Source organism: Halichondria panicea, chromosome 17, assembly GCF_963675165.1.
Source record: "Halichondria panicea chromosome 17, odHalPani1.1, whole genome shotgun sequence".
NCBI classification, from domain to species: Eukaryota; Metazoa; Porifera; class Demospongiae; order Suberitida; family Halichondriidae; genus Halichondria; species Halichondria panicea.
Genome location: NC_087393.1, coordinates 1,375,885 through 1,398,459, shown reverse-complemented (window position 1 = coordinate 1,398,459; position 22,575 = coordinate 1,375,885). Strand labels below are relative to the sequence as shown.

The 22,575-nt window shown below is 40.8% G+C and overlaps 4 protein-coding genes and 1 long non-coding RNA gene across 10 annotated transcripts; 4 read left to right on the top strand and 1 right to left on the bottom strand.

Annotated features, from left to right (window-relative positions):
• The first annotated feature begins 105 nt into the window (after window positions 1–105).
• On the top strand, window positions 106–7,932 carry LOC135350877 (cytochrome b-c1 complex subunit 2, mitochondrial-like). The gene is made up of 17 exons (XM_064549730.1): window positions 106–250; window positions 369–467; window positions 828–977; window positions 1,467–1,531; window positions 2,484–2,546; window positions 3,587–3,711; window positions 4,432–4,529; window positions 5,288–5,345; window positions 5,731–5,829; window positions 5,990–6,056; window positions 6,281–6,385; window positions 6,548–6,590; window positions 6,675–6,755; window positions 7,034–7,110; window positions 7,185–7,257; window positions 7,324–7,404; window positions 7,751–7,932. The coding sequence occupies exons 1-17, from the start codon at window positions 158–160 to the stop codon at window positions 7,853–7,855; spliced, it is 1,482 nt and encodes a 493-aa protein (XP_064405800.1). The 5' UTR covers window positions 106–157; the 3' UTR covers window positions 7,856–7,932.
• Window positions 7,933–8,552: 620 nt separating this feature from the next.
• On the top strand, window positions 8,553–11,456 carry LOC135350876 (uncharacterized). The gene is made up of 15 exons (XM_064549727.1): window positions 8,553–8,776; window positions 8,841–9,016; window positions 9,081–9,183; window positions 9,231–9,339; window positions 9,395–9,476; window positions 9,532–9,632; window positions 9,681–9,808; window positions 10,031–10,185; window positions 10,237–10,331; window positions 10,400–10,492; window positions 10,552–10,701; window positions 10,754–10,847; window positions 10,935–11,083; window positions 11,141–11,180; window positions 11,234–11,456. The coding sequence occupies exons 1-15, from the start codon at window positions 8,662–8,664 to the stop codon at window positions 11,339–11,341; spliced, it is 1,698 nt and encodes a 565-aa protein (XP_064405797.1). The 5' UTR covers window positions 8,553–8,661; the 3' UTR covers window positions 11,342–11,456.
• A 19-nt stretch (window positions 11,457–11,475) lies between these two features.
• On the top strand, window positions 11,476–16,129 carry LOC135350870 (nucleotide-binding oligomerization domain-containing protein 1-like). 2 transcript variants are annotated; one of them, XR_010399313.1, is made up of 11 exons: window positions 11,476–12,215; window positions 12,277–12,318; window positions 12,383–14,063; window positions 14,208–14,300; window positions 14,652–14,735; window positions 14,877–14,960; window positions 15,016–15,099; window positions 15,158–15,241; window positions 15,330–15,408; window positions 15,470–15,553; window positions 15,801–16,129. XR_010399313.1 is itself a non-coding variant. In XM_064549717.1 (11 exons), exons 1-11 carry the CDS (start codon window positions 11,600–11,602, stop codon window positions 15,910–15,912), a joined length of 3,048 nt encoding a protein of 1,015 aa, XP_064405787.1. In that variant the 5' UTR covers window positions 11,476–11,599; the 3' UTR covers window positions 15,913–16,129. The 2 variants fall into 2 exon arrangements, 1 of the variants encoding a protein (XP_064405787.1); XM_064549717.1 differs by having other exon boundaries at window positions 15,330–15,413.
• LOC135350890 (uncharacterized) lies at window positions 16,047–16,535 on the bottom strand. The gene is made up of 2 exons (XR_010399320.1): window positions 16,394–16,535; window positions 16,047–16,197 (listed from the first exon to the last, which is right to left on the bottom strand). It is a non-coding gene; the product is annotated as an uncharacterized LOC135350890 (long non-coding RNA).
• Window positions 16,536–16,549: 14 nt separating this feature from the next.
• On the top strand, window positions 16,550–22,481 carry LOC135350885 (N(G),N(G)-dimethylarginine dimethylaminohydrolase 1-like). Of its 5 annotated transcripts, none has more exons than XM_064549742.1 (5): window positions 16,551–16,697; window positions 17,546–18,194; window positions 18,727–18,765; window positions 18,851–20,549; window positions 21,848–22,481. In XM_064549742.1, exons 4-5 carry the CDS (start codon window positions 20,040–20,042, stop codon window positions 22,235–22,237), a joined length of 900 nt encoding a protein of 299 aa, XP_064405812.1. In that variant the 5' UTR covers window positions 16,551–16,697; window positions 17,546–18,194; window positions 18,727–18,765; window positions 18,851–20,039; the 3' UTR covers window positions 22,238–22,481. The 5 variants fall into 5 exon arrangements, with proteins under 5 accessions (XP_064405813.1, XP_064405812.1, XP_064405810.1 ...); XM_064549740.1 differs by having other exon boundaries at window positions 18,848–20,549; XM_064549741.1 differs by having other exon boundaries at window positions 16,584–16,713; window positions 18,848–20,549.
• The last annotated feature ends 94 nt before the right edge of the window (window positions 22,482–22,575 follow it).

Genomic DNA, 22,575 nt, shown 5'->3' with positions numbered 1-22,575 from the left:
AACAGAATAAATATAAGGGACAGTGTCTATTATAATTAGTCTCTCTACAATGGGCATGCAGTGTATAGACTGTATTCTTCACATAAACAGCATCTACACTCTGCTTGTGTGCTCCTGATCCTACTGCGCATGCTCTAATTCTTTGTTTACGCCCCCCATGTTGATATCACATGAACCCTCAAAAATAAAGATGGCGGCTGCGTCTTTGGTCCTTAGCAGGAGGCTGTCTCTGTCTGCCAGGAGCTCGAGGGTATGTATATACCATGAGCATATATAACACACATTAGTTATTGTAGCTATCGAGGATGTGTGACTAATGGCTGTTCAGCTTGTTGCACTGTCGTATTCCAATTAATGACCCTCTCTAGGCTTGGGGCCGGGCGCGGGAGGCTGCTGTTCCTCTGACTGATCCAATAGATGCTGGAGCACCACCCAATGTTACTAGGCAACCTTCAGAAGAGTTGAAGGTAATCGTGTATGTGTGTGTGTGTGTTTCAGACAAAATTAATGTTAGTGAATACTTGTTTATGAATGCTACAGAGGGTACTTATAAGTACCACGTACCATACTTTGAATAAAGCGTCCCCTTGCAAGACACTGTACACAAATGTATATGGTGCTGTATTTTTTATGGGTGAAAAATCCAAAGGGTGCCAGCCTTGTTTTAGAAGAAGTACAGTATATCCCTTGTGTAGTTACTACTTCATTCTTTTTGTCTATCAGGAGTGCCAACATATTATGTGGCAATGTCTAGTGCTATAAATTGAATCATCTCGAGAAATGCTACTGATTGGTGACAAAAGTCACAGTTTTTATTTTATTCACAGATCTCCAAGCTGAGCAATGGAGTGACTGTAGCATCCCTGGAGAACCACTCCCCCCTGTCCAACATCTCGGTGTATGTGAGGGCGGGCAGTCGCTTTGAGAAGTACAACCAACTGGGGGTCACCCATCTCCTCAGAGAGCATGCCTTCCTGGTAAGGTGGTGGTGTGGTAGTGGTACTGAGCTGGTACAGTAGTCTATGTACAGTGTATGATTCATTGTGATGTGTGTATGTATGTGATCTCCAAATGCTGGTGTGCATTATAATCATTGACCAGCGGCCAGCGGGTTATAGTAGTCCATCGGTTTATTTGTAGGATAAACAAAGAAGCAACAATCACAATCATAGTTCTAGCTGTTAAGATTTCTACTTTATGGTCTTTTTTTGGTACAGGATCACTTCAGCTGTAAATACCTCGAATAAAGGCAGCGTGTTAGCTAGCTAGCCAACTAAAAAACGCGCTACGAAAACTCATTCTCAAACGTTTTAGCACATGCCTCTAGTCTACTTTAATCCTGTTACTTGCTGCTTAGCCAGCTCTTTCATGCTCATACATACTACTGCATTTATTGTATGACTTTGTGTAAATGTCACGAAATAATTAACTAAGAGTATTGTTATGCGGTGGTGTTGTTTCTATAGAGCACTGACAAGAGGACTACCTTCCTCACTGCCAGAGAGTGTGATGCTATGGGTCTGACACTCAAGTAAGCTCTTACAATTGCAGTGATTTGCCTAGACTTTTCAAAGTCAGTGATGACTATAAATGTTTTTATACCCCGGTCAGGGTTTCATCTAGTGGAGGGGGCTGGGGTGAACCTTCCCCCCCCCCCCCCCTCCCAAATGCTCATCTTCACCCCTAAATGTTTGTAAAATAAGACATCATCACATTAGTACTGTCTACGATATGTGCAATATGTAACTAGATGTACTGTGATGCACTAGCATGTAATAGGGAGTAGGTCAACAAATGTGGTAGTGGCCTAATATTTTGCGGCGTACGTAAACCTTCCCCCCCCAAACTTTTAATCCTAGATGAAACCCTGCCGGTGTGCCCATGCGCAACGAGGTATACGGTAGTGTGTGTGTGTGTGTGTGTGTGTGTGTGTGTGTGTGTGCGTGTGTGTGTGTGCGTGCGTGCGTGCGTGCGTGCGTGGACTGCTATAATTGCTCAGTGATAAATGAATTGCTAGAAAGATCTTCTACTAGTATAGGCTTCTAGTCATGTTTTCTTGGATTTTAATTTGTAGGTTTGCTAAACAATACTTTGTTCTTAGTCATGGCTAGTTTGCTTACTTTGAAAGCCATTTAATATTTGCATGCAGTATCTTAAGACTTGTGTATAGCTAAATATGCTGGCTATTCTAGCTCTGCACTAGAACGCTAGCTATTGGTAGCTGCAATAAGAGTGGGAAAAGAACTGCAAAGCTAGTACGTTTAATGAGAATGCAACCAGCCATTAACTATGAACTTTGGCAACAATCAAGTTACCACTCTCTTGCACCATTCCTGCATGAAATGCACAAGTATTAGCTTTGTGTGCAGCTAACTTTCTACTGAAGCGAGGCATCAGCACCTGCCATCCTTTCATTCCATAATTGTGTGACTTGGTTTATTGTGTCGTCCTCTCATATTATGTCATCGTTGTGTTTGCTGCAGTGCCACCACCACTAGGGAGAACATGATCTACTCCTCTCAGTTCTTCAGAGGAGACAACACTGAGTGAGTCCACGCACGAAGACAGTCGTTGTCTACCATTATTAATATATCTTACAGTGGGTTATTTTATTGTGGTGGAAATTTTGGTATTTTAGAGCATCGCACGAAAATTAAAACTACTACCGCAATAGGGGTAACGTCACTATCCTGAGCTCTACGAATAATTATTTAGAATACAAATTGGACAGTTCATATGAAAATTTGCACCAACAAAAATTACTCGCTATACGGTAGCTACATAACATTCACTGATTGTGCTTTAATGTATCATATTTTGTACAATTCTGACCTTGTCAAACACATCCCTCACATTAGCCTCATTCTTTCCAAACCATACCGTAGAAACTGGATTATTAGCGCTTACTCGATTATAAGCGTATCTTTATTTTAAGTGTGTGCTCAACTGCAGCTTTTTGTACTCGAAATTAAGTACTTTTCCAATCATGCGAAGGAAACTAGTGAGCAGCACTACATGTAGCGCTTACTGTGCATGGTGGCTAGCTACGAGTTAGAAACCTCTTCTTCTTATGCCTCTTGTGCGCATGCGCAGCGAGTTATACGGTTGTGTGTCTGTGTGTGTGTGTGTGTGTGTGTGTGTGTGTGTGTGTGTGTGTGTGTGTGTGTGTGTGTGTGTGCCTGTGTGTGTGCCTGTGTGTCTGTGTGTCTGTGTGTGTAGACTGCTACAGCTGCGTAATGCAAGTAAGAGCTTCTATGGGCTTCTAGTTACGCTTGCAATTAGTGGAATTACAAAATTAATAATGCTTCGTTTTTGAGTTTGGCTAGTTTTGTTTACTTTAAAGGCTGTTACAGACTCTTTAGACTTTTGCGTAGTGAAATCTGTTGATATACTTAGCTACTCGTATTTAATAATAGTCTGCTAGTACTGTAGCTTCATTACCTTAAAGCTTTGGTGCCTCTACCGAGGCATCAGCACCGCTGTGCTTTAATTTGTTCACTTATTTTTCAGAGTCAGTTTGATATACATGTGGGTATGCAGGTTGAGGGTACTATATTACTATGGGTTGCGTGATTGTCCCCTACAGGAGCCAAGCCCTTGATGTGCTGGGGTCTGCTATGATCTGCCCCCGGTTTCAGCCTTGGGAGATAAAGGACTATATCAACAAGACACGACTCAGTCTGGCCATCGCCGCTGCTCAGCCCTACACTGGTGGGTATGGTGCATGTAGAGGGTCTAATACTCGCTGCTAGTGATGTAGGGGGTCTAGTACTCACTGCTAGTGATGTAGGGGGTCTAGTACTCGCTGCTAGTGATGTAGGGGGTCTAATACTCGCTGCTAGTGATGCAGGGGGTCTAATACTCGCTGCAATTGATGCAGGGGGTCTAATACTCCTGCAAAGTGATGCAGGGGGTCTAATACTCGCTGCAATTGATGCAGGGGGTCTAATACTCCTGCAAAGTGATTTAGAGGGTCTAATACTCGCTGCTAGTGATGCAGGGGGTCTAATACTCGCTGCTAGTGATGTAGGGGGTCTAATACTCACTGCAATTGATGTAGGGTCTAATACTCGCTGCTAGTGATGTAGGGGGTCTAATACTCGCTGCAATTGATGTAGGGGGTCTAATACTCTCGCAAAGTGATGTAGGGGGTCTAATACTCTCGCAAAGTGATGTAGGGTGTCTAATACTCCTGCAAAGTGATTTAGAGGGTCTAATACTCACTGCTAGTAATGTAGGGGGTCTAATACTCACTGCTAGTGATGTAGGGGATCTAATACTCACTGCAATTTATCAATTAATGCTTAGCTGACAAAACACTTGATGTATTCTGTTTGCTTCCAGATTTATTGTTATGCCCTGAAGATACAAATACATTGATATTTTTAATTCCTCGTTTCAAATCTTTACCTGGAGTTGTTTGCTCTACAGTTGTCATGGAGGCATTACACCAGGCTGCTTTCAGAAATACCCTCAGCAATTCAATCTATTGTCCTCCTCACAATGTCGCCACACTCACCAACCTCGATGTAAGTGTATATAACTGTTGTACCGTAGTCGTTCTAATTATAGAACCACCCTAATACAAGCACCGAGTGTGTGGAATTCAATTTGTTCTCAATAAAAACCATTTCGAAATAATTATTTTTTTGTGGTGCTTAGCTAAAAGATCGTACATGGCATCTGCCATGGCCTCAAGAAGTTCTTTAAAGTAGTAAACATGCAGAAGGAATTCATGTCATTGCTTACACTTGCTTATTTAATAGCCTGAGAGGCCAGTTCTTCGAGCTGAGTTTGAGCTTTGTTAAGCCACGCCTATTCAACTGTTCCAAATTCGCTCTTTTAGTAATGAACCACAGTTCTAATTGAAGAACCATTCTAGATCCATAATTCTTTTACATATCCATATAAGCACTTAATTTCCAGATTCTAATTAATTGTTTTTGAATTAGAACTATTACTGTATACGTGACGGTGTGCATACATGTACTGTACATGTATTTCTGTACACGCACACATGCATGTACATGTAGTTCTGCCCATACAGTACAGTCATGTAGCTTCTCCAACCCCTCTAACAGTTAAGGATGCCTTCCAGTGATAAACTTACATAATTATAACCATTTATTCTCATGACTAGACCCACACAGCTGATCAATAGAAGCCAGTTCTTTGTTATTAATGTAATTAGTGCTGACCATGAACTTGAGAATACCTACATGTACAACCACACACCCACGGTACCCTTAGCATGGGATTTACCTTGCTGACTTCTTCCTTCCTTCAGTTAAAGTCGTATATGGACGAGTGGTACTCTGGAAAGAGGACGAGCATAGTGGGGGTCGGTGAGTGTGCTATGTTATTAGGGTAGGGGACGAGCATAGTGGGGGTCGGTGAGTGTGCTATGCTATTAGGGTAGGGGACACACTGAAAGAGGGATGTAGTACTGTACTTGTAAACGGAAGAACTCGTAAAATGTTCGTGTTGTGTTAATGTGTACACCACGTACAGTATCAGGTTGCAACTAAGCGACCACCATTCCCTAGGCATACATGTAAGTGTAGGTACTGTGGTAAACTCATAAAACGTGAATCATAATAATTGGTCCTATAGGTGGTGGTCTTCCCACACTGTTAGACATTGGCAGTGACTAGTTCGTGGTTTTACATGGAAACCTTATCCTGTCGTGTAGGTTTTTTGAAACCTTAACATAGGTATTTTCTGCTGCAGGAGTGAATCACGATCAAGTGGTGCAACTCGCTGAGCAGTGGTTTAGTGAACTCCCTGAGGGGATCGGGGCTAGCGAGGAACAGTGTGAATATATCGGAGGTATGTCCTTTGGAGCGGCTCACAAATCAATGGTGTATGTTATGACTCATCAATTTCCGACTCAATGGTGTATGGAGATTTCTGTGGTTTACATCCACGAAGTGCATCTGTGGCAATGCTTACTGCCTAAGTTATAATTATTTGCATGGTTCCACTTCAGGTGCTGAGGTGCGTATGTCCACTCCCTCATATCTGACCCATACTGCCATCGTGTCAAAAGGAGCCAGGTAATGCAGATTTGCTGTTTATCTAATCTTACACTAATACACATAGTCAGCAGTATAGTCAGCCCGTATTTGTTTAAACAGGAATAAAATCGAAAGCTTATTGCTAGGATTTTCAATTTCTGCTGCCTTTCCTCATTCCCTATAATTATTTATGTTCAGCAGGATTTATAATCTTTGCCGCTGGAATTTCAAAATATCGTTTGTCTTTCCTTTCCTTCCCATAGCTTGAAGGGCACACATGGCGATCTGATTGCTGCTGGGGTCCTGCAGAACCTCCTGGGGGCAGCACCTCAGGGCAACGTGGTCTGGGGCGCCAACACTGGGTCTAGGTGAGAGATTGAGAGAGAATAATTATTGTTGATAATAATTATTGCAAGCTTAACCATAATGGTGATAGCTTTTTCATTAGTGATCAATATAGAGCGACGTTTGGTGTTGCATGCGCATTTATATTTTCTTTCAATTTATCTCGAGAAAAAAATTATATCTAGGCTCTTCAAAGCTGGGTCTGTAGCAGTGGAGTCTCCATTTACTGTAAGTATTGTTTTCCTGGAATCCTAACATTTACCATTTAAACGTGTTGAACAATCTTATTACCATTTCAATATTACTCCATAGGTATCATCTCTCAACCTGTGCTACACTGATAGCGGACTGTTTGGAATCTACCTAGTCTGTGATGGTGACGATACCGGAAAGGTACATTTATTTGCACACGTGTAATTTTGGCTCTTCTTTGTTATGAAGAAAGACACTATTGTTGATGAAGCCTAAATAGATTATTGAATATTCCACTCGAAGGACTTCTATGGTCAATTATGAGTCATGGGATCATCCCACCTACATATTATTATACACGTAAATTAAATTTTTCACCCCCCTGATCTGACATGACAGGTCATAACAATATATTTCGGGATATCGCTATACATTATTGTACGGTTTATATACATGTATACTATTATGTGTATGTGCAGCTTCTCCCAGCAATCATGAAAGATTTCAGTGATGTGGCCAGAGGCAGTGTCAGCGATGAGGAGTTGACTAGGGCAAAGTCAGTGAATCATTGTTGTGTTATCTTTAAAAGGGGGGTGTGTTTGATGATTTTGTGTTTGTTATTCCATACAGAAACCAGCTCAAGGCTAGTTACCTAATGAGCACTGAGACACAGTCTGGGTTGGTGGAAGATATTGCAGCACAGGTAAATATCACTTGTTTTCCATACATCTGTACATGTTACTTTACTTATGAAACTTTCCACCCTCAGGTAAATCTAAAAGGCAGCTACACTTCTCTGGAGGAGACAATGAAGCATGTCGACTCTCTCACTAAGGACGATATTGTCAAGGTATGAATGTGTAACTTATTGTTGAATGTGTAACTTATTGTGTGTAAGTGTCTGGCCTACAGTTTGCTTGGGTTGCATCACCGCATGTCATGTACATTTTTGTTTGCCTCTAGTGGACACAATACATTTTTGTATGCGTGTACATTTGTATGCGTGCAAGAAGCACAATAAGTGTCTATCATAACTCTAGCTGTCCTTATTGCTACCTATTCATTTGATCCTATGCCTGACATGTACATAATTATATACACACTCACATAATTATTGCCTCCAAATGCCCATATAATTATTCGTCACCTACTGGTGTGTCCTTGATAGAGACCAAACTGTTTTTCACCCTTTCCAGTTTGCCAAGACTGTGTTCAGCACTCGACCCAGCATCGTTGCCTATGGCAACCTCTCCACTGCCCCAAGGCTGGACAAACTAGTAGCTGAGTTGTCACTCAAATAGCTGTCGCCTAGTGACTCATTGTGTATGTGTCTGTTTAGATGATTATAATATTATTGGCCATAGTCTATTTAAATTCATCCCTTATTGTCGTGTTATCACTGATAGTTTATCACGTTATAGAAATAGTTTATGAAAAACAGTACGAAAACACGTATCAGTACACGTTTAAAAAAAGGTGAGGAACAAACAGAAATTGAAAGCAGGGAAAGTGGCACACACAAATTTTACAAAAAAGCATTAAGTTTTACATTCCGTCCTCTTAACTCTTGATAGTTGAAGCTCTTGTTCAATGTCATGAGCTAACACACGGAGTTCAATATCTCTGAGCACTTGTATCAAGGATGACCAGGTGGGAGGCTTGCCTCGGCCATTGAGCCACTTCTGCAGGATGGACAGGTTGATATTGACAGCACCATAGTTTGGTTCATCGTGGATAATTGTATCGACAAGATTTCCTCGGTCATCTTGCAGGAGGAGAATTCCAAATTGTCTATAGTGGGTTCCTATCTCTTGAGGGATGTTGATAGGGCTCTGGGCTGCAGATGAGTGCAGCTGGAAGCTCAGTAGACAGTGCAGGGTTGGAGGTAGTGAATCTGCCATATAGAGGTCGCTGCAAATATGTTCTATGAAACATTTTACTGAGCCTAGCATTGCTTTTTTATAGAGAAGTTTCCTTGCTGGCCGAATTTTCCTTTTAATAAAAGTTCTCTGCCCAGAAAACAGACGGGAGTCTAGCTAAAGATCTCCTAACGGAATAATTATCAATTATTAACAACTCACAGCTCCAGGATCTACATCTATAAAGTATGTTGTCTCTGATACAGCTTGTTGTGTTCTTGATAACTCTAACTTCTGTATGCTGCCATTATGAAGTCAACCCACTGAGATCCTTCAAACACGAAAGAGCAACTGTGAATCTAGGTATATCAACCATAAAAGTAATTGCATCGCAATCCTGTAAAACCGCTACTTTGATTCCATGCAGAACCATCCATTGGGCTTACTTTGTCCCATCACGCACTAAACAGAAGTGGAGATTGGCTTACTGTGTATTGGAGTGGTGTTGACAAGCCGAGCAGCCTCGATTGGGTTGGCCTGTGGGTACTGCCAGACAATGCTACTGACATCAACTCAAAGACACAAGCACCTGTCAAATATCAGGTATTAAAACAACAATGGTTTCTATTATTACATGTGATTACTTAAATCCCGTCTTTTTCTGCAGTATTGCAATGTCTCAAACACTCACATGGATTGGGGCTTTGGAAAGTTCAAATTTTACCTTGTAAACATGCGTGGAGTGAATCGCTTTGGATTTTTTAGAGGAGGTATAATATAAGTGATTCAGCATTATACTACGACCACTATAACTTAGGTTTTGATAAACCCACTATGGCTGCTGTCTCTAAACCGATCAGCTTCAAAAATCCCAATGAACCACTACACGGTCATCTTGCTCTCACCAACGACATTACTGAGATGGTGTAAGCCATCGACACTGCAACTTTGTAGCGCTGTTCAATTGGTTTATTTCTCTAGCTTAATGTGGGTGACTAGGGATGCAACTGCTCCTCAAGTGAAGTGGGGCACTACAAGCAAGCAGTACACAGTCATGAAGAATGTATGAAACCTGTATTCTTACATGTAAAGCAAGATATTAAATTGTGATTATATAGGCGGTGAGCTCCACTTACAAAGCCACTGACATGTGTGCTTCTCCTGCAAGGGACTATGGATGGCTAGATCCTGGAATGATCCATAAGGTTACACTGGAAAAGTAAGTAGACCTGAAAATGTTGCTGTTCATTTAATCCCTTTTGTATAGACTTGAGCCACAAACCAAATATTTTTACATCTTTGGTGATGCTGCTTATGGTTGGAGTGAAGAGTACAGTTTTACGTCAGCTCCTGAAACTGGACCAAACGTTATAACAAGAGTATTAGCATTTGGAGGTTAAATTTTATTGCCGTATATATAGCGGGTTATTTTCGTATGATGGAAATTTCATATTTTTCATATCAGTAGAGCACCTACGATTAAAACTGCGAGAGTTCAACGTCACTATCCTGAGCTGTACATATTTAAATGGGTATATAGTTTGTAGTGAAACTTGCACCAACAAAAATCACCCGCTATAATGTTATGTCCTAGTATTATCATTTTTCTATTTGTAGACATGGGTCATGGTGAGAAAGACGACACTCGACAAGTGCGTAAACTAGAGCAGCCCTCCCTGGACACTACAAGGAACCTGATCAGTGAGATGGGAGCCCACGACCTCATCATTGATGTTGGAGACATAAGCTATGCTGATGGTTACGAACCCATTGTGAGTAGTGTTTTGATATTGAAACCACTAAAAACATCCCTTTATTATCAGTGGGATGAGTACTTTGACCAAGTCAAGACACTGCTGGCTGGGCTGCCTTGTATGGTCAACCCTGGAAACCATGAGAGCGACTCTCCCAACTCGGAGTAAGTGGCATGGCATGTAGACGCTATAGTAATTAATTGTGCATATTATTTCACATTTGAATGTGCAGTGCTTACTGGCAGGAGAATGATTCTGGAGGAGAGTGCAATGTCCCTTATGTCAACAGATTTGCCATGCCAACTCCTGGTCCCCAGCAGCCATGGTAAGATGTGTACACTTCTGTATAACATGCATTGTTTAATTCTAAGGCTCTACCTTTAGGTATGGGTTTGATTTTGGCTGCATCCACGTTGTGATGATGAGTACTGAGCACAACTTCACCAGCACCTCACCCCAACACACCTATCTTTTAGATCATCTCAAGCGTGTTGACAGAACAAAAACTCCCTGGCTGATATTTGCAGGACACAGGTAGGCGTGACGTAATTGCATATTATGGAAGTATGACTTTGTTTCCTTTTAGGCCCATGTATATAGATAGTTCCAATGAGACTGAGCCTTCAGGGCAGATACCAGTATCAAAGCTACTGATACAACATATTGAACCATTGCTGGTGGTAAGACTTATTCATAACGAGCTATTCAAGTGCATGTGTAGGAGTAAACATTATTCATATTGAAAGTGCTTGGTACACACCCTGTAGACTTACAAGGTGGACATTGCGTTCTGGGGTCATCACCACACCTACCAGCGTATGTGTTCAGTGGTGAATGGCGTCTGTCAGGAAGGAGGAGGAGCTCCAGTGCACGTTGTCATGGGAATGGCAGGCAGAGCTCTTCTTCATGATCTCAGGTTGGAGACTCGCATTAAACCGTTTTCATGAATTATTGATATTTTTCTCCATTTTAGACCAACCCCTCCAAGTTTTGTTGAAGTACTAGATGAGTTGGTAAGTTTTACATTTAGATTATATACATACTTATAATATTTTTTTTCTTCTAGCACTGGGGCTACACTCGGTTTGAAGCCAATGCAACAACACTGGTGTTCGAGTACATCCACAATGACGGAACACTATTTGACCATATTATTCTTAACAAAATGAATTAATTTGTTTTTGTTATAGATTTGCTGCACAGTACATGTACATGTATGGTGCATGTGTATTTTTGTACATGTATGGTGCATGTGTATTTTGTACATGCATGTGTATTTTTGGTGTGTACCACAACTGAAGGCATGCAGTAATGAATCTAGTTGAGAAACTGAAAATTGAGTTAGACCCAGACAAAAGGTCATCAGTAGAAATAGTAGAAGTTGCATTCATTGGATCTTCACTAAGAAATTCAGTAATCTATATATATAGCTATGGGATCACTTGGGTCTCAAGACGACGTGCTGGGCCTCCTGAAAGAGATCCAGGATGCTGCTTCTGATGACTCTCTGGCTGGAGTATGTTTTCAATTTCGGGCATTGCTACCAAAATGCACTGGCTCTGAAAGCTTAGTGGAACTCTCATCCCTCCTAATACATTCCCCAGAGTACTACCAGATTGCTGTCTCTCTAATCCGATTCATTGTGCAAGATATATGCAAGGATGAGCAATGCAAAGCACTGCAAGAATACGTCAATAGTCGAAAGATTTACGAAACAAACAAGCTCCTTCCAAGCCTACAACTGCGAGAGCTCCTTTCGACAATTGCCGTATCAATGAAATCAAAAGATGAGATAGAACCGTTTATCCACCACTTTGCTATTTCTACCTTGAAGGCAAACCCTGATCGTTTCAAAGCCAGTTCAAACTATTGCAGATTGTTGAAGCTGTTCGAAAAACTGCTAATAGATGGAAAAATTAAGCAAGATGGGAGTGATCTGGAGGAGCTTCGGGAACTACTTCTAGAAAGGGGGAGAAAAGATCTTATTCAGAATCAGCTGGGGAGTTTCTGCCCAAGCCGTCCGTACACACTAGCAGTCATGGATGTTGGTAGGTAACAATTTCTCGTGCAATGTGCTTGTAATCAACTGTGTATATATTTTTATTTCAGAGTTGAAAGTCGCCATTGAGCCTCTAACGCATTCAGGAAGTGGTACGTTGATTGACAGTGAGTACATGTAATTATTTGCTTTTATGATGTTTCTTTTTTGTTTCAGTTCACTATCGAGATAACTTGATTGAAACGTACCAGGTTATGCCCGAATTTCCCATTGATCAGTGGCCACCCGTTACCAAGGTTCATTACATCAACCTTGCACTCATCACGTCTGATCCGATGCCACGCAATGACCATTTCAGTCGAGCTACCGTCCGAGGCTCTGTCGACGATGTCATGTCGAGAAAAATGCCCACCTGCTACGAAAACGTGTTCCCAAAGCTGCCCTCAACAAAACCTCGAGGGAGAACACTAGTTTTGATCGAAGGTCGCCCTGCATGTGGTAAATCCACTCTTCTCACCAAAGTCAGCAAAGATTGGGCAAATGGTGACATTTTGCAAGATATGCAAATTCTGGTTCTGGTTCGATTGCGTCAATTTCTTGGCAAGAAAGATGTTAGCCTTGAAGATATTTTTGGACAGTATAGTGCCAATAGCCGTGTTGTGTATTCTGTGATTGACGAAGTGACGAAAACCGGTGGGAAAGGTGTCTGTCTGCTTTTAGATGGTTTGGATGAGTATGGCCACTTGAAAGATAACACCAATTTGATTAAGAAGCTTCTTGTTGGACAATTGCTACCAAAGGCCAGCATTGTTATGGCTTCTCGTCCTGCCGGCTCTGCTCCTCTTAGGAATGATTTGCGATTCAGCAAGCATGTGGAGATCATTGGCTTTTTGCAGAAAGAAATCACAGCATATGTGGAGCATGCATTCAAAGAAAATCGACACAAAGCCAAAATCCTTCTGAATTACTTGGACAAGCATCCCAACATCGCTCGAATGTGCTATCTCCCTCTCCATCTTGCTATGGTAGTTTACTTGTTCAGTGTAGGTCAAAAGCTTCCTGATGCAGAAACCGATCTTTACTACAAGTTCACTCTGCACACCCTCTACCGCTCTTTCCTCCGTGGGAAAAGTAATTCTGATGATGAGGATGATGAAGAAGAGCTTCACGCACTCTCTCAAATTCCAGACGAGAAGAAACCAATCTTTCAAAGCATCTGCTTGCTAGCATTCAAAGCCACAGCAGATCAGAAGCAAATTTTCACGGGCAAAGATATCCTCGAAATGGGTAGTATGAAGCTACCAGTCAACTACAGGAAAAAAGCATTTGACTCCCTTGGATTACTGACCGTTGATCGTATCATCGCTGACAGTTCACTCCCGACAAAATCGTTTAGCTTCCTTCATCTCACCCTGCAGGAGTTTTTGTCCGCTTGCCATTTGCTCTATTTTTGTGAACAGTCTGAGCAATTAAACGTCATTAGATCACCTATGGGCGGCATGGATCACATGTGGGTTGTCTGGAAGTTTTATTGTGGTCTTTCACAAAAGCCTGGAGTCAAGACCTCACCCAGCTTCTTTACGAAAGCCTTCCATGAAATCTCCAATCGCAATGTATCTTCCGAGCGTCGGATTGCGTCCCTCAACATGGTTCACTGTGCCTTCGAGTCGAAAAATGTTGCCGCCTGTGTCGATCTTGTCACTCAGCTGCACGGACGAATGGATGTCAACGACATTTCGCTCACCCCATCTGATTGTGCTGCCGTGGGAAATGTTACCTCTAGTGCCCACAGTGAAGTTAATGAGATTGATCTCAGCTATTGTCACATCGGGCCTGAGGGCATCGGAGCTCTCGTGGACCAGCTGGAAAATACTCTGGAGGCAGTACACCTACTCAGGTAATTAAAACACTGTACATTACTTATGTAGCTAAGGCTATATACCTTTGCTTAGATTCTTTGTACGTTTGCTTTGTGATTGATTGCATGGCTGCTTATGTAACTCCGCAACTTAACTGTGCGACAATCATGTTTGTCCCACAGACTCAGAGCGAGGATTGACCGAGCAGTGGGAACTGAAGGAGCACCAGCACTTACCAAGCTACTCCAGAGGCTGCCAAACCTCAAAGAGCTGAGGTTAGTAATTAAGGGACAGATACGTAATTATGTTAATGCTATTTTCCACCCATTTATAGTTATTTTCTGTTCGTAAATACCATTGTTTAGCTAAGAAAATAGTAGCCCATAATTATGGTATCTCATGTTTACGTGTGTCTGTATTGTACTTGCACTATGTATGTGACCGTGTGGTGGTGTGGTGACTGATCATGCACTGATTAATAATGGGACCAGCTAGTGGTATAATTGGCACAGATGTGTTTTATGCATGCACATGCTACAATGTATATACACCTAAACATTTTATTCCTTGATTCTTTGATTTGTATGGAGACTTGTCATTACCTATATTTATGATTTGTTTTATAGGCTGTATGGGAACAAGCTCGAGACTGCACGTTTTCAGTACCTTGCTCCAGTTATCAGGGACATGACCAAGCTGCAGACATTCATGTATGTGTATATAATTATGTGACGTATCACTTGTAACATCACAGTAATTTTATGTGGGCGACTGACATGGATGTAACGTACAGTCATGTAATGTATGTACATGTACGTGCTTGTTAACATGTGTGGTTGATTTTTGTGCAGAGTGTCTCGGAATGATCTTGATATGGACTCCGGAAGCCACGTTTCAAGTATTTTGGAAAACTTGCCTCAGCTTCACACATTCTAGTAAGTAGTCCCACAAGGCTATGTTGTTGCCTACCAATAATCTCTTATTTCACAGTATCAGCTACAATCCTATTAGCGACAAAGGACTAGGAGAAATGAAGCAGGGCTTGCTCAAGTGCACAGAGCTGAAAATTTTAGGGTATGGGTTTGTTGTATTGTTCTTGTGTGTGCACCTAATTACTACCTCATTTCTCCAGTCTACGTGGGACAAGTTTGACGGGAAAGTCTGGTGCTCATTTAAATGAGATTTTTGCAACTCTACAAAAGTTGGAGACTGTTGAGTGAGTGTGTGCAATGCTTTATATTCTACCACAATAACTATAGATTTTACGTGCCCTATTATGATTTCATCCTTTCATAATTATGCAGGCTTTATCAAAACAAACTTGGAGATAAGGGGGTCATTGACATGCTTCCAGGCCTTAGGAAAGCCACATCTCTCAAGACCGTGAGGTGCATGATATTAAGATTTATGAAGATTTAACTTTTAAAGGATACCTCATGCACAGTCTTGTGGAGAATGTGATAGGGGATAGTGGTGCTCTTGCCTTGGCTAGCTACCTGGAGTTTACAGACACTCTTGTGCAAATGAGGTCAGTTTGAATTAATATTATCGCTATAATTATAAGTTCCAGGATTATAATACTATATAGCACGAAATTTTCTAGGCACTTTTTAAGTGCCTCTAAAAACATTCCATTGAATGAATTTCGTGCTATTTTGGTTTGTGAAGGATATTGCTAACCCTCAAAACACAAAAACAGCAAAAATTAAGCGCCTTGAAAATTAAGGTGCTTTACGGTAGTATGAAAAATTATTGACTTGATATATTCCTTGCAGAATCTACTACAACCATGACATGACGGATGTGGGCAAGATTGCAATACGATCTGCTGTCGTCAACCGCACACCTCAACTTACTGAAAGATGTGACCTAAGGGTTGCTGTTTAGCTCTTAATAACGTATTGCATACTCTAACTGTAGCGTATCCGAATTACTAGCTGTTAAGATAACTCATTCACACTGCTCTATTTTACACTACACTACACACACTAATTTTACATTACATCCCCATCCCACACTAGTTTTTGTACAAACACAATTTTAATAATTTTTATAACAAAAGAGCATGTATGGACATGCGTGTACACAAAAGTTGTTTAACGTGCATGACCGTCATTGTGGTATACTCGAACACCAGAATTAGTCACGGAGTATATAGCACCATGACCAGTGCTACAGGGAGAAAAGAACACATCGTATAGCAGGTACTGAGGCAGCACATGCAGTCTATGAGTTGACAGTCCCACCCAATCGAGCTGGCTCAGCTGGCTAAAACTGATCCAACCAACAGTCACCCATTTGCCAGACTTGTTCAGTGCATTTGATTTGGTGATCATACTATCTTGTTATGCTGTGTGGTTGTTCTCACCTATACTATACATGTATATATATAGCTTCCAATTGCTCTCTCAAGTCTGACTCTCAAGGAATGGCAGAAGCTCGACACTTTTAGTATATCATATAGAGACAACAACATGAACAGCTCATGCGTGTACATAGGTGATGAGAACTATACATCATTATTCATGACATAGATCTTTCCCCATGCTGCACTTAGTGCAGTGCTGGGAAATTAACATAGATCTAGAGATTAGACCACATTCATTTGGGGTAGTGAAAACCACAGCTCGGCCAAGCGCCAACAGCCAACAAGTTTTTTTAATAACTGGACGGTGAGTCTGCTGTGATGTGAGTCTTAAATAATAGTACAGTCTATGTATTATAAGCTATTGAAATGAAGCATCAGTTGAAAGCTATAGTTATATAATTATCTCAGTATCTGTAGATCTATCTGATATAAATCGATATGGGTGTGTCAAAATCCAATAAGAGTCGATCTTATGAAATGGAGTCGACATTATAAAAAGAGTCGATGTTATAAAGGTTGATGTTTTAAAAAGGGGTGCTGTTTGTGTCAAAATTACTAGTTCATGCAATTCTAAAATCAGTCAATGTTTACACAGTCCAGTCGGAGTCAATGTTATAAAAATAGTCGATGTTATGAAATGGAGTCGACGTTACAAGGGAGTCAAATGTTTACCATAACAATTTATCTGGTATTCTGTGTTTTGTTAGTAAGTCCACCTTTACTAATACGATTTAAGTTCAATTTAACGGTAAACTGGAGAGTGGTGCTGCACAGGGCAGGCTGACCTTAGTTCATTAAGGTCACTCATTGGGTTTCTCCAGTCTGTTCTGTGCAGCACACCTCGGCTCCAGCTTCCTACACTCTCCAGTTTTACTGTTATTAAATCGTATTAGTAAAGGTCGACTTACTACAAAACACAGAATAGGCCTACTCTAATGTTATGGTAAACACATCGACTTATTTATAACATCGACTCCTAATTAAAACATAGATTTTTTTATAACGTCAACTCTATTTCATAACATCGACTCTTTTTGGATTTTGACACAAACGGCACCCCATAGTCTAGATGTTGAATAATTATGGGCATGGCACCATAAAATTCTATGCCTATGCAGTCGTTAATAATCATGAATGTATTTGTACTTACAGCTAAGTCCAAATCAAATGGCGTCATCTATAAAAAGCAAAAAATTGTTACAACTTATCGAAGATATCAGTCAAGAAATTCCACCTAAGTCTCTAAACTATGATCGAGTGTGCTTTTTGCTGGCTCCTATTCTACCACCAAATGCACCTAAACAAGTACTGAACGGTGAGAATCTCATCAGTCGAATCTACTTTGAAACTCTCAAAGATAAAGAAGGAGGTCTTGCAAGGTTTTGGTATGTTTTAAATGAGACCCAAGTGTGCCCTACTGATTGGCTTGCAAACCTGCAAGAATATGTTACTGAAGCGTACTTCGTGCCCGAATCACTTACACCAATGGTTCACCTTCGTGCAATGCTTCTGAAAATTGTGGCTAGTATTGCAAACGATGAAGGTGCAGCAACCAGGATTATCAATACAGCAGGAGATACTTTTAAGCCTCGCACAACTCTCAACACTCTATCAAAGCCATTACACAACAAGGACTACACTCTACGTTTGCTTGAGTTCTTTGAAGTGGCAGAGAAGCAATTGGAAGTTGAACCTGACAATCTTGACAATCTTCGTGAATGGTTAAGCGATGCTGGATGCAAGAGGGTCATAAAATACTGTCTGGATAGCTTTGACCCTACAAGGGAAATCAAGATCCAGGGTGAGTACAATATGTTTCACATGAAAAGAACAATTCATTGCCATGCATCCTTCAAGTGTTTATACTCTCAGATAGACCTTGGCAAATTATGCTTTCTATTATTCTTTTTGTCAAAAAGTCAGCCTATTATTCCAGTTTAAAGACAACAATTTATTCTATACCTGAGGTAGCCTCGTTCCCAGCCTCGTTGTCTCTAGCTAGTATTTTTCAACTTTGTTCTATAAAAAAAAATCGGCCCAGGACCAAACGGGCTATATACCTGAGGTAGCATTACAGAAAGTGAAATATAATCCTCTGTGCCGAAAAAAATATTCTTCTCCCTGCCTGCCTAGAGTGCTTACAGTACAGTAATATAGATGTCTATCTATAGCTACGTCCACCTAAGGGTCAAATTATGCTAATTAAGTGCTCTACTATTCTCAATTATGCTTGTTGCTAGAAGTCTCCCTATTATTCCAAAAATTATGTTAGCATAATTTGCCAAGCCCTATTCTCAGACTGATGATTACAGCTAAAAACTCTTTTTCCTCAGGTGCATGGCGCCCACCGCAGGAAAAGGAACATAGTATAGGTGAGGATAAGTACATCAATAGTAGCAATGATGTGTATAAGGATGTGCGACAGGTCACATTTTATTCTCCTTGTTTTGGCAGAAGAAGAGCGACGGCCAAGCGAAGGAGAAAGTGAGATGGTACCCATGAAGATCTTGTAATGATTTCCTTTTCAACATCATGTATCGAGAAAATAAACAAGCAAGCTGCATGCTCATTGTTCACACACAGTCCATTGTTCCCCACTCCACAAGCGTTTTATAGCTTTATATAGTTTTAGTTGTATAGGCAACTCAGTTCAAATCAGTGTCTACATCAGAGGCAACAGTATATATGCATAGAGATATTCAACAGGCTGTGAAAATTATACCATTAATTGTTTTTGTAACCATTTTAAGGATACCCCACTTGGCCTCTGTATGTCAAACAACTATAGGTGGGCATAATTTCCCCGCCTTGATCACATTCCTCATAACTCCCTTACCTGAGGGCACACTGATTTGAGTGATGTTGGTATTTACTATTAGATCCCATTTGAGTGTATATTTATAGTAGGGAACTACGGTATATACCGGTAGTATAGATTGCTCTGAGGTCTGAAGCCATGTTGGATTGGTGATAAAGTATTGTTGTCCAGTAGATATAGTTGCATAGCCTTGTGTGAATATTTCTTTCGAGTGTTTTGACAGCAAATGATGTTAAACTGATTGGTTCTGTAGTTGCATGTAGTATAGGTGAGTTTTTGATGTCCTTTCTTGTGGAGAGGGGTGATCATGGGTTCGAAGTTTTCCAGTCGAAGGGTAAGGTGTTCTGTTGGATGGACATGTTAAATAGTATTGCTAGTGGTGAAGATAGTTGAGCAGCACCCTCTAGGAGGAGTCGCCCGGGTATTCCATCTGATCCGCAGGACTTATCTAGTTGGGTCAATTGCTTCGAAAACTTTGGCTTCACCCATAACATAATTATTTATATTATGGGTTTAGAGCTGACAAAGTGGAGGGATGATCGAAGCCTTTGTTGGTTTGCAGGAATTTCAAACACTGATGTATTTATTATTGGTTGAGCTAGGGTATTGCACTTCTCGGCCGCCTTTTTATAATTGTGATGAAGATCAGGGATTGCTTGCAATTTTGCTGCATGCAAAATCCAGGAAACTCAAAGAGTGGGTAATGATGACCATTTTTGTTGTTAAAAACTATCTATGTCAAAAGTTCAAGTCAAAGAGCAACCTTTTTGCAATCAATAGCTCTTGCTCTTGCGAATCTGGCCAGCAACTAATCTGCACTGGGGAAAAATGAGCGTTCTATTTCCACTCCTAAAAAGAGGGTCCCGTTGGATGGTCACAATCAAAGGTAGAAGTTCTCACAGTGTGGCAGATTATTTCCACTTCCAAAGAGCCATAGTTGGCAGCCCTGAAAGCATCAATGAAAACTTTGTTAAAAACTCCCTTCGAATTGATCAACCTGATAAAGCAATCGTCATCGAGAAAGCTAAACAAGAGCATTCCATCTATGTTTCTGAACTTCGAAAGTTGATACCTACCATTGTAGAAGTCCCTGCTGATGATAGATTCCCAGATCAGGTGTACGTGGAAGAGCCTGCTGTGATACTGAATGGCGTGGCTCTGTTAACCAAGATGGCACCTCCATCTCGTGCTGGAGAGATTGAACCAATGAGAAAGGTACTCGAAAGTATGAACCTTGATATAGTTGAGATGAAAAAGCCTGGTGCTTTCTTGGACGGTGGAGATGTTCTGTTCACGGGTAGAGAATTTTTTATTGGATTGAGTGAACGAACCAATGAGGTAAGACAACAGTTGTTATTTTAAATTTCACTGTCATGACAGCCTTTTTATTAGTTATGGTGTTGTTATCATAAAGCTGAAACCGGACCGTATTTTGACATCTTCTAGAATTATTATGCCTCGAGGCGCAGGCGTAGCCACACAAGGAATACGGTAAAAGCTAGCTGTGTGTGTGTGTGTGTTTGTTCCAGCTGTAACTGTTCAGCGGTTGCAACCAAACCTAACAGTTTCTACAGGCTTCTAGCCACGTTCTCTCGGATTTTGATTCATGGATTTGCAAAATAAAGCTTCTTTCTCGACTTGCATATCGCATGTACCGGTACTGCCCGTGTGAACTCTGACCTTTTATTATTCATTGACAGGAAATGTATTATACCAAGGGCGTATAAAAGAAGAGAGGGCATGCAACTCCACTATCAGTACACGTAGCTAGCAGAGTTTAAACATGGGCGGAGGAATGTGTGCATTTGCATGAAGTGCTAAAAATAGAAATTTCTATTTTTAGCATTTCATGCCCAGTCGTGCACATTCATCCGCCCACGTTTGAACTCTGCTCATATAGGAGTTGCATGCCCTCTCTTCTTTTATATGCCCTTGATTATACTTATTACAACTTCTACATTGTAGTCTACACATGCTTCTATATCCCTGAAAATCATTCACGGTCATCCCACCCCCTTATAACTTTTGCACCGTAATTATGTGAAAATAAGTTTAGCTTCGTTGTCGAGCAAAAGCTAAGAAGTTGAACTTGCACGTAGGCTGCATGGCTAGCTAGCTACACACGGCTTTTTTTTAGGTACATGTTTACAGCTGAAAGGACCCCGTACCAGGAACATTGGAAAAAACCACTTAAGCTAGAAAGCTAGAAATTGTTTTCTTTTGCTTATCCCCAGAACATAATTATACCAGCCATATTTGTAATTCCAGCGTCCACAGTGCGTGTCTCATGCACTACTAAAACTTCGTTCAGCATGCCTCTAGTCTGGTGTCTGGTTTAGTTTTATCGCTCCTGAGTTGCTTTGCTAGACAGCTCAGTCATACACATACTTACTATACTATACGCACTGTATAGTGCATGTATATTACTCCTTTGGTTTCTATAGTGTATAGCATTTAGTATTTAATTAACATTACTTATATTTTTCAATACATTTTCGGCAATGCTCACAGTGTGATCACTATGATGTCATGAACTCAGTGTTGCATTGTTTATTATAATTATCTCTCCATAATTACTCATACCACCACATGTACACACTTGTCATTGTACACATTTTATGCTTTATATACAACAGGCAGGGATTGAGTATCTGTCGAAAGTGTTCTCTGGCTGGCCTGTAACTGGAGTGAAGGTACCAAAGGGCACACTACACTTAAAATCTGTGTGTTCATTGGCAGGTGTGGACATTCTTGCTATTAGCAATAGTCCTGCTGGGAGACAAGCATGGAAGGATATGGAGTCATTTGGTGCTCACAAGTACAAACAGTTAATTTTTCCTGATGACAATGGTGCAAACTGTCTGTTTGTTAATGGTGTTGTCCTCCACCCACCAAAAGAAGAATACCCCAGAAGTTACGAAGTGTGGAAAACAATGAAATGTCCAACTGTTGAAATACCAAATAGTGAGTTAGCTAAGTCTGATGGATCTTTAACCTGCAATTCAATAAGGATATTCGAAATATGACTGAGAAGAATACTAAACTCATTTTGAAATAGCTAGAATAATTATGTGCACAGTTTTTAAATTATTACAAGCTGTGTAGCAAGCACTGTGTAGCGGGTAATTTCGTTGGTGCAAATTTTCGTATGAACTACCCATTTAAATATTATTTTCGTGTTTTAAATATTCGTACAGGTATCTATTGCGGTAGAATAATAATTTCGTAGTTTTAATTTTCGTATGATGCTTTTCAATACCTAATCTTGAATTTGGGGGGCTTTTTATAGTAAAAGAGCACCGAGCGGGCGGATAGATCATAGTGAATTGATTGGCTAAGAAGGTGGACACTCATTTACCCGCGT